We start from the raw sequence: 17268 nt of genomic DNA on the forward strand, positions 1-17268 counted from the left end.
CTTCGCCTGAGGCCCACTGAAGACATTACCTAGTAGAGTGATGAAACCTTTGGAAATGAACCTTCCAGCTCAGCGAGCAAACCTACATCCAAAACCTCAACCTGAGCTTCAAATCTTCTCAAAATTCACTTCCATCTAGAAAGACAAGGGCAGCAGGTACGTAGGAACAGACCTGCGTGTTCCCCTCCAGGCTTCACCAGCCTGACTTTGAAATATTTCATTGTTCATTCGCTGTGACTAAATCAAAATCTTGGAACTCTTTCCCTAATAGCATTGTGGTTCAAGAACGGCATATGGACAGCAAAGGTTCAAGAAGGCAGCTCACCACACTATCTCAGGGGCAACTAAAAATGGACAATAAGTACTAGCCAGCCACATCCCATGAGTGAATTAAAAAAAAGGCAGTTCATTTTTAGTGAAATATTTTGATTTATTTGTGATTCATGATAATCATTATATGAATCAAAGATCTTTGCTTTTAACCATGGCAAGAATGAGTGATTTTAGGTGATTAATGATATGATTTTGCAATGGGGCTTACAGTGCTTAACAAATGTGCCCGTGCTTATCAGGACTGACTTATTTCTAAAAGGGTCGAGATGGGAGGAAGACTGTCATTCCACATGTTCTGTCCATAAGTGGGAATCTGGACCGAGGAGCATTAGCCCTTTTGTTTGATTCACTGCAACTTACTAAGAATGTTGAATCAAAACACAAATTCAACCAAAAGAAGGTACGTTATTTTGCAAAATGATTTGTATTTAATTAAGATTCAGTAAACTGTTTGTTTCTCACTAATTGTGTGGAAAATAGCCAGAATTTGAACAAAAGTACTGCTTTGCACATTTTAGCAAAATGATACCAATAGATAACTTCTCAGATAAAATTTGAATGTCTTTTCCTCTTCCTTTAAGTCTTATTTGTGTATATCATCCTCTGGTTTCAATGAAGAGCATTTTATCTCCTGTCTCTGGCAACACATGCTTTTTAAATAGTTCATCTAGCTTTCTGCAAAGTATCTTTCCATACTTCTGTAGTGAATGTAACAAGGTCAGCCAGGTGGATATCACAGAATGAATTCTATGATTGGACCAGGTTAATCAGGGAGCCATGACTGACAGATACAAACAGGAGTGTCGAAAGGTTATGTTCACTGAGAGCTGACTCTGAGGAAGCCAGACCAGTGTCAAGTACAATGCATGTGCAAATAAAGGGTGACTTGATGGGTTACAGGCCTCGGTGGGTTTATTTCAGTGCTGACAAGAGGAAAAAATATGATCCTGAATAAATTGCTTGCAACAGCCGTCTTTAAATTGAGGTGAGCATTTCTAGTATTTTGCCAATATTTGGGAAGCTTGACCCATTTGACCCTGCCATAGAAGCCTGGGACAGTATGTGGAAAGACTGGATTTTTTTTTCTAGGTAGATCAAAAGTAACAAATAATTCTCCTGACAGTGTGTGGACCTGCAGCTCTTTTTGGTTATTAAGAGCCTAACATTTCTGAAGCACCAGATACTAAAACCTTTCAAGAGTTAACAGATTTAGTTAAGGAATATAACATCCCAAGCCACCTCTAATTCTGAGATTCTATAGTTTTTACCCAACAGTTCAAGAACCGGGAAATCTGTATCAGTGTTTTTGAGGTTAAGATATCTGGCAAAGGCATGTGACTTTGGACATTCAAAGACCTAAATGGGCATAGAGAACTCATAGGCCAATATCCAGGCGAGTGCACAACCTGGTAAACCCACCTGCATCTGGCTTGGAGCAGTTAAATTGCTTGGCAGCATCCACATTAGAACCAATCAAAATAAGCATCTGGTTTAATAGTGATAGATACTAGCGCAGCTGTATCAGTGATTGCAGAACTAATCTAACAAAATTCACTCTGGACTCCCCTTTTAAGTTTGCATAAGATCTCAGCTAGACTGAGGATCTATACTAGGGATCCTTTGTACATTAAGGGTGCAACTTCAGTTCCAGTCTCCTATGAAAAACAGCTTGTTCAGTTACCATCAATTGTAGTTGTAGGAGCAAAACCCCCAACCAAGGGCAAAGTCTCAAGAGGCAGGCAGAATTCAGGTACGTGGCAGTCTTTATTGAAGCAGTCAATGGATCATGAAAGGAGAAGGCTAAAGACTCTCCCTGAATCTGGCCTGAACATGAGGACTCTGTTATCTCCTTCATCTACAGCTTAGATCAGAAGAGAGGTTCATGATGCTCTAGTTTATACAGCAAAATACGATATTTGTATGCATTTGTTACAATAATCACATACAATGTGATCACTGTGCCCTTCCCCTTATTCTATGCAGCCAATCCTGTGAAACACCTAATCAATGAAGGACACCCGTGTGGACTGCCCTAGGTCCCATGAACTCATGGTGTTTAACAGACATTGTAATCTCCAGGTTTGGGATCTTTCCATGTGTCGATTAATTCACATTCCAAAGTTACTGGCTGTACTCCGTTCAGACGTGCCCCTATCTTCCTTATCTCGGAGGACTGCTTGAATTCTGTTTTCACTGTATTCGTTTGCTATCTCTATCAAATTCTGTTACTCATATTTTCCCACTGCCTTAATTATACAAATTGGTTCTAACTAATTACTATAAGATTTATAATATTAATTTCTATTATAAAGTTAGTTATATGTAAACCTCTACTGTTTGCCCTCTTTAGCTAAAATGAGTTGTGATCATTGTATTTTGGTTATATATGTTTATCTATAAAGTTGAAATCTATCTCTGATTTATTTGAAGAACCTTTAACTAGAACCTATTTATAAGTATTGTGAATAACTTCAAAGAAACAACTAATTACAGCAAAATATCTTTATCTGCTGTTTCCACAGCTGCATGATGAGCTAGGCTGTAACATTTGGTTGTCTTCTGGAATGAGAGTTACACCCTTTGTCCTAACTAACTCTGTTCACCCAATGGGACAACATTCTTGCACTAATGAAGCTGGAATCAATCACTTGTCATAGTTTAATGAACTTGTTTGATCCTTTGGACTTGTACGAGCCATAATCCCAATTGTCCATCTGTGTTTGTTATTGCAGGAGTTTACCTTCTCCTTAAATATTTGTTTCAAATCTTCAAACTGTCTGCACTTGGACATTTCCTATCAAAATCTCCTTGCAGCTGTTGTTTACACAAGGCCTCCTTTTGCCTCAGAATAACCCCTTTTCAAAGGTATCATTACATCTCACTTAAATACTGGAGCAGGCTTTTAATTCTGTTTATCCCTTATTGGCTATTTTGTATGTCTCAGCTATAGACATTCCTTTCAGTATTAAAAGACTTGAGCCCAAGCCTGATGGAGCAAAACTGGTTGAGAAAGATTCACACTGGCTCAACGTTTGTCAATTAGAAAATGGCTGCTGAGTGAAGGGTTGATGAAGTGAATTTTCCCAAAACACTTATTTTCCTCCTCTGATGCTGCCTGACATGCTGTGCTTTATCAACACCACACTCTCTACTCTGATCTCCAGCACCTGCAGTCCTCACTTTCTCCTGCCTGAGTGAAGTCCTAACTAAATACCCAGAAGGTTTTCAGGAAGGTTTAAAGACCTTAAAAGGAGTCATGTTGACCGTGAAGCAATTCCATAGTCCTACAAGGCCCACCAGTGCCATTACAGGCAAAAGTAAGGGCATAAATCAGGAAGCTGGAAAGCAAAGGAATCATCAAACCATCCCAGTTTGCAGAATGGGCAGCACCGCTCTTACTGATTGTGAAGCATGATGGGTCAGTTCGCCTTTATGGGGATTTTACATAAATGGTAAATGGCTTTTCACAGCTGGATAAATACCCAATCCCTCACATAGAGGACCTGGATACAAAGTTGGTTAGGGGTGTTGTCCTTCACAAAGCTGTGCATGTGCCATGCGTACCTGCTATTGTGATTAGATGAGGATTCCCAGATATGCTACAATTAATACCACAAGTTAGTGTCAATAATGCCATTTGAGGGATCATCAGCTTGTGCCACTTTCACTGGAGATGGAGAACATTTACAAAGTCTACTGCAGGTCACCATTGATCTGGATTAGATTAGATTTCCTACAGTGTGGAAACAGGCCTTTCGGCCCAACCAGTCCACATCGATCCTTCGAAGAGTAACCCACCCAGACCCATTTCCCTCTGACTACTGCACCTAACACTGTGGGCAAGTTAACATTGCCAATTCACCTGACCTGCACATCTTTGGACTGTGGAAAGGAAACTGGAGCACCCAGAGGAAACCCACACAGACACGAGGAGAATGTTTAATCTCCACACAGACAGTCGCCTGAGGCTGGAATCGAACCAGGTGCTGTCAGACAGCAGTGCTAACCACTGTGTCACTCCATGTTTGACATGTTAATAACAGGGAAGGCCAATAAAGAGCATTTAGAAAACTTGGACATAGTCCTTCGATTTCCTTTGAAGGGAAAGTTGTGTTCCAGGCACTCCAAGTGACCCAATTGGGCAATGAAGTTGACAAGACTGTGTTACACCTGTTGGTGGATAAAGAGAGGGCAACCAAAGGTGCCCTGGCTCCCAGTTCTGTACCAGGATTTAGGTCTATTCCTTGGGTTAATGAATTATTACGAAAAGTTCATATGTAACTTTGACTCCATTCTGGCACCCTTACACTTGCTATTATAAGAGGATCAGCCATGGAAGTGGTCTCATAGCCAAGACATGACCTTTAAGGAAGAGAAGAAGTAGCTATCTAAGCTGTTGGCACACTATGATTCCAAGCAAAATCTGGGAGACTGACATACGATGTCTCTCTGTATGGCATCCAGTTAGTGTTTGCTGACAAGGAGCAAAATACCATCAGTAACTCCCCCATTCATGGGAATGGACTTAGTTACACAATGATTATGCCACCCCTTTCATGGGCTCAACATTCTTCATTATTGTGGATGTTCATTCAAAGTGGCTGGACTTGCATGAGGTTTATTCGTAAATAGGGGGGGCGATGATAGAAAAACTACAAGCCTTTTGCAATACGTGGCTCCCAGAAATGTTGGTCACTGACAATGGGTTATCAGTTGACAAATAAGGCCAGCGCCACTTCATCCAGCATCATGCGGAAAGAGCAGTCCAAAGTTTGAAGGTAGGCTTAAAGAAACCGCCTACAGCTTCACTCAATACCAAACTCTCCTAGTTCCTATTTGATTATCAGGCCATCTCTCCTGCAACTACAGGGACAGCTCCAATGGAGTTGCTAATGGGGAGAAGATGTCACACTGGGTTAAGTCTGATCTTCCTTGACTTCGGGGGTCATGAAACGGCATCAGGAATGCCAATGCCAACCACAAGACTCCACTAAGTGAGAGAATCTATTTACTTTAGGGGACAAAATTTAGTGTCAACTGACCCTGTGTGGATAAGAGACAAAGAAAACTGCAAATACTAGAATCCAAGGTAGACAAGCAGGAGGTTGGAAAAACACAGCAAGTCAGGCAGCATTAGGAGGTGGAGACATCAACATTTCAGGTGTAACTTTTTTCTTCAGGATTGAGGGGTGAGTGTAAGGGAAGCTGCAGATAAAGAGGGTGGCGGGGGCAGGGTAGCGAAGTGGGAATAGGTGAAGACCGGCAGAGGGTACGACTTGGTTGGTCAGTGGGAAAATAAATCCAGTAGATGGCTAGGAGGAGTGGAAGGGAGAGGGAGGGGCTGGGAAGGGAGTCCGAGGAAGGGAAGAAAGATTATTTGAAATTGGAGAACTCAATGTTGAGTCCTCTGGGCTATAGGCTGCCCAGGTGAAAGATGAGGTGGTGTTCCTCCAATTTGCATTTGATTTATTGTGGCAATGGAGAAGGCCGAGGATGGTCATGTCAGGAAGGGCTGCAAACTTGCAAACAGGACAGTAGCAAAACATTACCTGACCCCTTAAACAGCTGGAAAGGCTGTCAGAACCTGTGGTTACTATGACACAATGAACTGTGGTGAGGTCCACCAGCTCCCACATGTTGCAGTTACAACACACTGCCTACATCTCTATTAAATTTAGATTTTTATTTTTTTTTAGTTTTAAACTTAGTTTCCAATCTGTAGATATTTATCCTGTTTAGTTTTTAATTTGAAAACTCATCAGAACAGGTAGAAGAACGAAATAAATAGTCCCCTAACATTGTTTACCTGTGATGTCACACTGATGTGTTCACTTGATATTGCAGGATTGCTGTGGCTTACCTCAGCTCTCAGGCCTTGATCTGTTCCTGCCCCCACTCATCTGGGAATGTAGTTTGGGAAAGCAGTACGTCCCTCCTGTATTTCATTGAACACCCACCTTCACAAAACACCCAGGTTCCACTCTTTGCAGCCTGCGTTGTTGTATTTTGCATGTTTTGTGGGATGACACCTCGTTTTTCTCAACTCAAGGTGCTATTATTACTTCCTTGATAATTGTTTTCAACTTTTCTTAATTATTCCAGGGAGCTTTTCTCATTTCTTTCTAGAAAGATGGTGTTACATTTGCAAACTTCCAACTCGTGTGTTTACTCCAAAGGGTTCTTATTCTATTCAACCTGTGATCCCAGAAATAAGTTTGTAAACCTTCACTACATGCCTTGTAAGACAAGTGTATTGTTGTGGGTAAAAATTATCACAAATTACCTCCAATTTGGCTACAGAAATTTCAGACAATCCAGTACTGAAACAATGATTTAAACTTTATTGCATGTAGCAACCAAAATAAGACACCTCAAGTAAGAAAGTTAAGCTCCTCACAACCCAACCTGGCTATTATTCAATTAATAGTGGAATTTGGCCATGATTCCACCAACAGTGATCAGTCTACAGAAGTGTCGAGGGTTCAATTCTTATGCAAAGTTGTTCTGCTAAGGTGTTTGATTCTTAGAAAAATTTTCATCCATAATGTGATAAGTTGATTTTTTAAAAAAAATCCTTTCATCCAAATTACTGCAAGTCTGCAGCTTGCTGCCTTTTCAGAATTAGTTTCTTTGTTACATTAGGTCTGAACGATCTGTTTAAAGGGAAAGCTTTCCGGTAGTTAACTCCTTAAATTCATCTGCAGGGCAATCCTTGTCCTTGGTGGCAATAAAGTATCCAGTTTATCAAGCAGGTGTCAAAGCAGTTTTGTTCATGTAGCCTCTACTCTTCCTTTTGCCAGATGTGGCTAATTGCTTTCAATTCCTGTTTAGGTTTGTCCTTGTCCTTTCGTAGTTTACTCCAGATAGATTTGTTGCTGCTTCTTTCTGTGTGTAACAATTTACCTTTTGTTGATTTGTTCAATCCATGAACCGCTATTAAAGTTCTGAAATTTATAATATCCTTCCAAAACCATATTCTGTACTTCAGTTATAATTTCACCAAATCTCTACAATTACAGAAAGGGTTAATCCCAAGGACACTTGAATCATTCTGAATGGTTTTTAACAGCGGAAGTAGACCGGAGGCCAGAATCAGTGTTGAATCATGTTTGCAGGGCTGAATGGTCTACATATAATTTGTACATACAGGTCGTTCTGCTATAATGCGCGTTTCATTAATTCAAATTTGCTGTATTGCAACTGGGGAGACTGTTTCTAAAGCATGAACTTTTAAAATGTGTGGTGGTTGTACATCGCCAACACTTTAAGCATTGTTTCTAAAGCGCAATCTTTCTGTATTGGGGGGTGGGGTTGCACAAGAATGCAACCATTGCATTATAGAAGAACTACCTGTATTTTTTTTGCACATTTGTTCCCCAATAAGACCATTTTTAAAAAAAAATGGAACAGGAGTAGGCTGTTTGACCCCTCTAGCTTGCTCCACTATTCAATGGGATCAAGGCAGATCTAACATTGTTCATATCCATTTTCCTGCATTTTCCCCATCACCCTTAATTTCCCTACTGACAAGAATCTCAGCCTTAAATATAAACAATAAATCTGCCCCCACTGCTGTCTGTGGCAAGGAGTTCCAAAGACTCAACCCTCTGAGAGAACAAATTCCTCCTCATCTCAGTATTAATTGGCTCCCTTTTTTCTGAGACTATGCCCTCTAGTCCTCAAAGTCCCACGAGGACTGATTAGCAAGGTTAGATCTCATGGAATACAGGGAGAACTAGCCATTTAGATACAGAACTGGCTCAAAGGTAGAAGACAGAGGATGGTGGTGGAAGGTTGTTTTACAGACTGGAGGCCTGTGACCAGTGAATTGCCACAAGGATCGGTGCTGGGCCCTCTACCTTTTGTCATTTACATAAATGATTTGAATGCGAGCATAAGAGGTACAGTAAGTAAGTTTGTAGATGACGCCAAAATTGGAGTTGTAGTGGACAGTGAAGAAGGTTACCTCAGATTACAAGGGGATCGGACCAAATGGGCCAATGGGCTGAGAATTGACAGATGGATTTTAATTCAGATAAGTGCGAGGTGCTGCATTTTGGTAAAGCAAATCTTAGCAGGACTTATACACTTAATGGTAAGGTCCTACGGAGTGTTGCTGAACAAAGAGACCTTGGAGTGCAGGTTCATAGCTCCTTGAAAGTGGAGTCGCAGGTATATAGGATAGTGAAGAAGGCATTTGGTATGCTTTCCTTTATTGGTCAGAGTATTGTGTTCAGGAGTTGGGAGGTCATGTTGCGGCTGTACAAGACATTGGTTAGGCCACTATTGCAATATTGTGTACAATTCTGGTCTCCCTTCTATAGGAAGGATGTTGTGGAATTGAAAGGGTTCAGAAAAGATTTACAAGAATGTTGCTAGGGTTGGAAGATCCGAGCTACAGGGAGAGGCTGAACAGGCTGGGGCTGTTTTCCCTGGAGCGTCTGAAGGTGAGTGGTGACCTTTTCGAGGTTTACAAAATTATGAGGGACATGGAAAGGATAAATAGACAAAGTCTTTTCCCTAGGGTCGGGGAGTCCAGAACTAGAGGGCTTAGATTTATGGTGAGAGGGGAAAGATATAAAAGAGACCTAAGAGGCAACTTTACCATGCAGAGGGTGGTACGTGCATGGAATGAGCTGCCAGAGGATGTGGTGGAGGTTGGTACAATTGCAACATTTAAGAGACATTTGGATGGGTATATGAATGGGAAGGGTTTGGAGGGATATGGGCCGGATGCTGGCAGGTGGGACTAGATTGGGTTGGGATATCTAGTCAGCATGGATGGGTTTGACCTAAGGGTCTGTTTCCATGTTGTACATCTCTATGACTCTAGACGTGGAACCACTTGACACAATAGAACCGTATAAATTCAGAGCAGATCACAATGAAAGCACTTTTCTGGAGGTCACACAGCAGTGAAAATATCATCCAGGAGGGAGATGAAACATTTGCAAGAAAATTGAAGAGCTTAGTAAACCGACCAACAAACTTCAACTACGCCCCAAGCTACAGATTTTCATTAAAACTTTAAACCTTCCAGTCTGCTCAAATAGCTACGTAAAGTTATCGGCAGTTATGCAACCTGTTCACCCCATTGTTTTTAATGTTTGCGCACATTTCACACGTCTTGCAATTATCAGATTTTGTTCACTTCAGATTGGATGAGATGGAGTTTTAAGCTGATTCAGTTTATTTGTGCAGTCTGATACTTTCTTATACAGAAGGCAAAACCAATTAAAATTTTATTGAAATAGTTCTTAAATAATGTTTTTACTATTATCCCTACTTATTCGAAAGAAAATAGTAGGAGCGATTATAAGTAAAAATGGAAAATTGCACAACATATTTTAATAACCACAAGAATATCCAATTTTCTGGTGGGAATCTTTCTGTCAAATCTTATTTCTGCATCCATCTTCCAAATTTGATGTTTGAAGCTATGGCTTTCTCTGTCCTTGTAAGACTTGTTTTGGTTCTCAGCATAGCTTTCTGTTTTCCCATACTACTGCCTATTGTCAGTGTACACTTACAGGTTATGCTCCCTGAAACTTTTTCTGCCATACTATCTGCTAATATTTGTGCTTCTAATTTTATTGATGCCATTTAATAGTATGTTTGTCAGTTTGAATGCACACCTATCCCTTGTGGGGTGATGGGACCTGAATGATGCGCATCTCCCTCTCCCAAATCAGCTATTTCAGTGAGAGATTAACTTTGAGGATGGTGTCATTTCATATCAAAACAAGTTCCAATGTTTGCTATAGCAATTAGAGATACTTCGACAAACATTGTAATTAATGTGTTTTTTTCATAGTGTTCAGCAATATTACAGACTTGATAGCAAAACCACAAAACCACCAGATGACAGGAACTGATACTCCGGAAGCATTTGTTGCAACTAAATTTAACAAATATATTGCTGAAATGTGCAAAAACAGATGTGCACTGAAGTCAGTTTGCAAAATAAATAAGCAAAATAATTTTATTTAGTAGTTCTGTGCCTATAAGGTAGTTTTGGGTCATTTATAAATTGGACTGTTGGTTTTCTTTTACCGCTAGTTATGTCAGTGCTATCTAGTAAGTTAATTTATTGCTGCGGTTTAAACGTTTTCTTTGCTGAAAATAATGTCACAGCTGTTCCATTTTTAGGTGCTAAAACTTCATCCAAGGTTATCTCCAATTAAAGTGGGTTTGGACATGGGCAAGGGACCTACAGTTGAGTTGCGTCAGGTATGTTTGTGAAGAACTCCAGAAACAATGAAAATAGGCCACTGATCAGCTGTCTTTCCCTATGATTTTGATTGCATAACTTGCTTTGTTCAAACCAAGTTGCAATCACGTGGCCTTGCAACATCTGTTACACTGTTCTGAATTTTTAATTATGTTTGAATGCAAATAACGTATTTGTATTCAGTAATAAAGCTTTCATCAGCGAGGACTTTTTGCTATATGTGCTTTTGGAGCCTGAACAATCTATCTAAACGACAGTTTGTGATCATGCTACACTGTGGAATATTTTACACAAATAAGAATATTTATTTTGTGGTGGGGAAGGGGGGGATAGAATTTTTTTTTATTCGTAGGATGTGGACAACTCTGGCCAATCCAGCATTTATTGCCCAGAAGGCAGTTAAGAGCTAACCACATTGCTGCTGATCTGCAGCAGACTTTGGTAAGGACAGCAGTTTCCTTCCCTAAAGGACATTAGTGAACCAGATAGGATTTTCCACGATCAACAATAGTTTCATGGTCATTGATAGGTTAGTTGCAAGTATTTAGGACAGTGAAGAAGGCATTCGACATGCAATCCTTAATTGGTCAGAGAATCAAGTATAGAAGTTGGGAGGTCATGTTCTGGCTGTACTGGACATTGGTTAGATCACTTTTGGAATATTGCATGCAATTCTGGTTTCCCTCCTATTGGTAGAATGCTGTGAACCCAGGCGTGGAGGGTTTGAGCTATACAAAAAAGCTGAATAGGTGGGGCTGTTTTCCCTGGAGCTTTGGAGGCTTAGGGGTGACGTTTTAGAGGTTAATAAAATGGTGAGGGATGTGGATAGAATCAATAGACAAAGTCTTTATTCTGGGGTGGGGGTGTCCAGAACTAGAGCATAGGTTTAAGGTGAGAGGGGAAAGATTTAAAAGGAACCAAGGGGGCAACTTTTTCATGCAGAGGATGGTGCGTGTATGGAATGTGGATTTTTATTGAGTTCACATTCCACCATCTGTCATGGTGGGTTTTGAACCTAGGTTCCCAAAGGATTACGTAGGTCTCTGAAATAGTACTTTAGTAATATTACCACTAGGCCTTCCCAAGCTCAGTCAATTAAGTAATTAAAGAGAAAATGTTATATTTCTGTACTGTAAACGATCTTTGGAAATCACTAAGTCAATTTAGATGCAGGCCTTTTGTGTTTCCAAAGATATGAAATTTATCAGAACTACAATGAAATAATAATTGCCAAATATTTCCACTTGCCACTGTCATTAAGAAACTCACTTCTTAATTGTTATGGATTGGTCACAAATTGCAGTTTATTGTAAATGAAGATTTTAGAAAACAGCATGTGGTATTGCTAGTCTAGTTCAGCAAGACAGCACCTATGTTTTTAAAAAAAACAACTACAGTTGATGTGAAAATATCTTCTTAAAGTCAGCATTTGTAATTTTATGGCGTGCTGTAAAGAAAGATGGAAGGTAAATTTGTTACTTTAAAATAACTGTTGCACTTATATAAAAAGCTAAGTGTTGTATCATATGGAGACCTAGACCATTGAAAGCCTGAAGGTATTGTTAGATGGTTTTTCTTAAAGCACAATTTTTATTCTCTCCCTTCCACTACCAAAAACAGTTTATATTGAGCAGCAACCCAGCTATGAGTTTTAGCAATTACTTGTTGTTAGAAAACTTGATCACAAGATGTCAATATGGGAAGAGGGCAACAGATGTCAGACTGGTTGAGAGATGCCTAAAACAGACTGATATATATTAAAGAAGAGTCTCTACAGTGCCTCAGTGTTAAATGCCTTCACAAGAATAGTCTGAGATAATAGGGTAATCACAATTGATGTTTGTTTGTATGCCCATTGTAGCTTTGAAACATTAAGGAGTCCCATTTCTAATCATTTTTGTCTCTTTTGCTGAAATTTGCAAGAATGTCCTACTCAACAGTAATGTTCTTTATGGACAAATAACCTACTGCGCTACTTTGCACATAATAAAGAGAATAAAGCATTTCAACGACCCAAAATAGTTCTAAGGAATCATCATGCAATTCTTCCCAAATTTTTCCCCATGAGATCCCATTTTAAGACTTGAAAATTGTTGTGCTTCGTCAAAGACCTTGAGAATGCAATTGGGAGAGACCAGAGAGGCAGGGGGCCTGTCCATTGCAGCAGGAGCACAGTTATTGCATGTCAGTCAGAGTTCCACAATGGCCGTTATTGTTTGGGAGGTCATGTCTGAACCCCATTTGGATTCTGACCCCTTCTGTGAAGTAACTATGTAAAGTTCTGAACCCCATTGCAGCCTTATATATTTCCATCAATGCATAGAAAATATCAATGTCATATAGATTGAGGAGTTTTACACGTGTAAAAAATGAGGTCTGCAGATGCTGGAGATCACAGCTGCAAATGTGTTGCTGGTCAAAGCACAGCAGGTTAGGCAGCATCTCAGGAATAGAGAATTCGACGTTTCGAGCATAAGCCCTTCATCAGGAATAAGAGAGAGAGAGCCAAGCAGGCTGAGATAAAAGGTAGGGAGGAGGGACTAGGGGGAGGGGCGATGGAGGTGGGATAGGTGGAAGGAGGTCAAGGTGAGGGTGATAGGCCGGAGTGGGGTGGGGGCGGAGAGGTCAGGAAGAGGATTGCAGGTTAGGAGGGCGGTGCTGAGTTGAGGGAACCGACTGAGACAAGGTGGGGGGAGGGGAAATGAGGAAGCTGGAGAAATCTGAATTCATATTTGTTGTAGGTACAGGTTGTCCTGGTTGGGTCCAAATTTTGTTGGTTGGAATGTAGTTCGGAGTCCGTGTGGGATCAGTCGGTTCCTTAGGCAGGTGCTGAGGAAGGAGATGTGGCTGTGGTAACGGGTCTGTTTGAGAACGTGGCTGAAGAGCTTCTGTGAGTTTTACACGTGCAAAATATATAAATTTGTGTCCACATTTTCTTTTATCACTTTCAGTCTAACATTTTAGCTTAGAGTTCAAACATAACCAAGTCAAAACAACTTTATTACTTTTACAATTATGATATTTACTTTAAAGAAATCGCAATAATGCTGGATTTGAGTCACATGAAATTTAAAGAGAATTGGTTAGCATTTTGGGTAGGTTTTTCTTCTGTCAAAAATAAAAGCAGAAGCAGCTCTTTTCAGGTCCGTCCAAGAGGTAAAGGATTTTCTGCCATTATCCTGTCTTCACTTTAGATGTTCACCTTTGCTATTTTACCATTTAGTTCCTTTTCTTTTAGGTATGTGAGGGGCTATTCCGCAGTATTTTAGAGAAAAGAATCACAGTGTGGCCTGGCTATCTGGAAACCATGCACACATCATTGGAGCAACTAATCATGAAGTAAGAAACACTGTTTCTCATTGTAATTGAATAACTTTGATAAGAATTCTTTAACTTAAGTAGTTTCTTTTTGTATTTGTTTATGAAAAGTGGGAGGTATAGGTAAGGCTAATATTTGTTGCCCACCCTAATAACCTTTTGAGAAGGCGATGGTGTCCTGCACTCTTGAACAGCTGTAGTCCATCCTGTGTAAGTACATTCACAGTGCTGTCAGAAAGTAAAGGGTGGTTCCAAATTTTTAACCCAGTGACTGAAGGAATATCAATATATTTCAAAGTCATAATGTAATGTGACTTGAAGGGGAGCTTGCAGCTGTATTACTGAACAGTCCCCAATAACTTCTGCTTAAAGCTAAACCTAAAGACTTTTTAAAAAAAGCTGGAAAGACTAGTCTGTGAGAGCTGGCCACACCCAGCCGGCTACCATTGTTCAAACTTTTTAAAAAAACTCAAGACCTTACAAGCTGTTTACCCAGGTGGTGTTCAGTATTCAGCATGACACCTCTGCCTTATAACTCCACTTCAAAAGAAAGGACAAAATAACCTCTTGAAAGCCACAGCATTGTATCTCATTGTGCTATCAACAAACCTTCATTTCTTTTCATTATGACAAAGCAGCTGAACATCTTTTAACCTAAGACTCTAAACAAAGAAACTCTTGCAGTACATCCTCAGATTGCAATGATTGGCTTCTAACAGACTCAAGGAGAAAGTGAGGTCTGCAGATGCTGGAGATCAGAGCTGAAAATGTTTTGCTGGAAAAGCGCAGCAGGTCAGGCAGCATCCAAGGAACAGGAAATTTGACGTTTCGGGCATAAACCCTTCATCAGGATTCCTGATGAAGGGCTTATGCCCGAAACAACAAATTTCCTGTTCCTTGGATGCTGCCTGACCTTCTAACAGACTCAACCACTTTTTTTTTTAAACCATATATGACTCCTTCAATGGTGGAGTCCTTTCTGATTTCATTTGACTTCAATTTTGATAAGGGCTTTTTGTGCTATGCTGTAAATGTTGCCTTAGTATCAAAGGCAGTAATTTTTTTTTTCTGTAGAATTCAGCTGCTCTGCTCGTACTCAGATCAAGATTGTAAAGAGGGCAGTAACTAAGTGACCCTGGTGAAACCCAAACATTGATTATTGCTGTGTAAGTGCTGTTTGATAATAATCAGCAAAAATCTTCATTCAAGTTGTGCAATTTTTCATGCTGTGTTGTAGATGCCAATGTTGTAACTGTACTAGAATAGAATAGCTAGTGGTGCGGCCAGTCTTGGAGAAGAAATCTTTACTACCACACCCACCTGTTGGCAGGACCTTTGCTGTTTCAAATGTTTTAGCTATTTATCATGTACATTGAATCAAATTGGCTGTAGTCTGGCATCTGTAATATTGGAGAAGGAGAGGAAGCGGAGATGGATCATCAGCTCACCACTTCTGACTGAAGATGTTTGCAGAATTTTTAGCTTTGTCTTTTGCACTGATGCGGGAGGGATCTCATCATTGAGAAGTATGCTGGTAATGAGAATAGTTCAGCCTCGTTAACAGCATTCTTCTCAATGATCGGAACCCCCTCACATCAGTGCAAAAGACAAAGCTGAAGTTTCTGCAAACATCTTTGGTCAGAAGTGATGAGCTGATGATCCATCTCCACTCCTCTCTGTCCCCGATACTACAGATGCCAGACTGCAGCCAATTTGATTCAGTGTACATGATGGGCTCCCCACCATCCTTTTAAAATTTATTGTGCACATTTGTCTAAACCCTAAGCCTTCTATTTTCTGAAGAAAAGTTTGTGGAATCAGATCATTCTATTCCCCCTTTCTGTTAGCTGTCAGTAAACCAAAGTAGCAGTATTGGGCTTCAGTAGTTCATCACAAACTAGTTTTTTTCATTTGATCCTCTGCTCAGTAAAAAGATAAATGTTACAAATCAACAAAATTAGAAAGAAAGCTAATGGATTACTTCTACGCAATTTGGTCTTATGGAGGACCATATCTTGGAAAAATATTCGTAGCTCAGTGATGCAACTTCTTTATTAATGAACAACTAACCTGTAAATTCAGAAAATAAGCCATTGTTGTGATTCTGCAGAAATAGCACAATATGTTTGGTCTCCATGTATTTTTTTAAGAACATATATCAAATTAATTCACCACTGTGAAAAGTTAAGTCTGGTGATTAGATTAGATTAGATTAGACTTACAGTGTGGAAACAGGCCCTTCGGCCCAACAAGTCCACACCGACCCGCCGAAGCGCAACCCGCCCATACCCCTACATTTACCCTTACCTAACACTACGGGCAATTTAGCATGGCCAATTCACCTGACCCGCACATCTTTGGACTGTGGGAGGAAACCGGAGCACCCGGAGGAAACCCACGCAGACACGGGGAGAATGTGCAAACTCCACACAGTCAGTTGCCTGAGTCGGGAATTGAACCCGGGTCTCAGGCGCTGTGAGGCAGCAGTGCTATTAATGGGAAAATTATTTGTTAAGATTATTTAATTAGTTAAATGGGCCAAAACACACTGCAGCACCCAGACACCGTGAAAAGCTGAGGGAAAACACCAATACAATGTATTGAGGAGTAATGCTTACCTAAAAAGTATAGTCCACTGATTCCTGCACAACAGACCCTAAACAGGAAGACACAAGCCACCCATCAAAGACATTTCAGAGAAGACAGCCAGACTTATCAGGAAGGTTAGTTAATCCTTAAATAACTTGCGTCACAGAATCAGTGGCCTCCAATTTTGCAACTGCAGCAAGAGTGGTGAAAGCAAGGACACATTGGCTGCCAGGAAGGTAAACTAATCCTTAAATAACTTACCTTGTTGGATCAGCGGCCTCCATTTTTGCAGCAGGAGCAGTGAGAGCAAGTACCAGGGACTGTCGGGAAGGTAAACTAATCCTTTATTCGGGACTGCCGAATAAGTGAGATGATATATTTGAGCAGTTGCTTTACCTGAAACACAACTGAGAAAGTGTCTCCCATCCATCCGCCTCTCTAACCAAAAGGTTATGCGCTGATTCGGTAAGGTTACTAGTCATTTTGTCAATAGTCTCTTTGTGAATTCAGAACAGTATGAATAGATATGAGGACAGTTGCATGTCCTCCTGTTGGATGTGGGAAGTAAGAGTCAGCAATAGTGTCCCCACAGACTTCGTCTGTAGGAAGTGCACCCAACTCGAGCTCCTCTGAAAACACATTAGGGAGCTGGATGAACTTTGGATCATTCGGGAGGTGGAGAGGGTAATAGGAGTTACAGGGAGGTAGTCTCATCTCAGGTACAGGAAAAAGGTAGGTGGGTTACAGTCAGGAATCCTCTGGCTGTTCCCCTCAATAATATGTATACCATTTTGGAT

The 17268-nt window shown here is 40.5% G+C and overlaps 1 protein-coding gene across 1 annotated transcript in view; it reads left to right on the plus strand.

The window, feature by feature from the left end:
* Positions 1-17268, plus strand: part of polg2 (polymerase (DNA directed), gamma 2, accessory subunit) — a gene marked incomplete at its 5' end in the record, with an annotated part of 65829 nt that overhangs the window by 37087 nt on the left and 11474 nt on the right. The window contains 3 exons of the mRNA XM_060844788.1: positions 593-733; positions 10483-10563; positions 13803-13903. Of these exons, the coding sequence (XP_060700771.1) occupies positions 593-733; positions 10483-10563; positions 13803-13903 (323 nt within the window). The remainder of the gene's footprint in view (positions 1-592; positions 734-10482; positions 10564-13802; positions 13904-17268) is intronic.

Source organism: Hemiscyllium ocellatum, chromosome 25 (genome assembly GCF_020745735.1).
Source record: "Hemiscyllium ocellatum isolate sHemOce1 chromosome 25, sHemOce1.pat.X.cur, whole genome shotgun sequence".
Classification (NCBI taxonomy): domain Eukaryota; kingdom Metazoa; phylum Chordata; class Chondrichthyes; order Orectolobiformes; family Hemiscylliidae; genus Hemiscyllium; species Hemiscyllium ocellatum.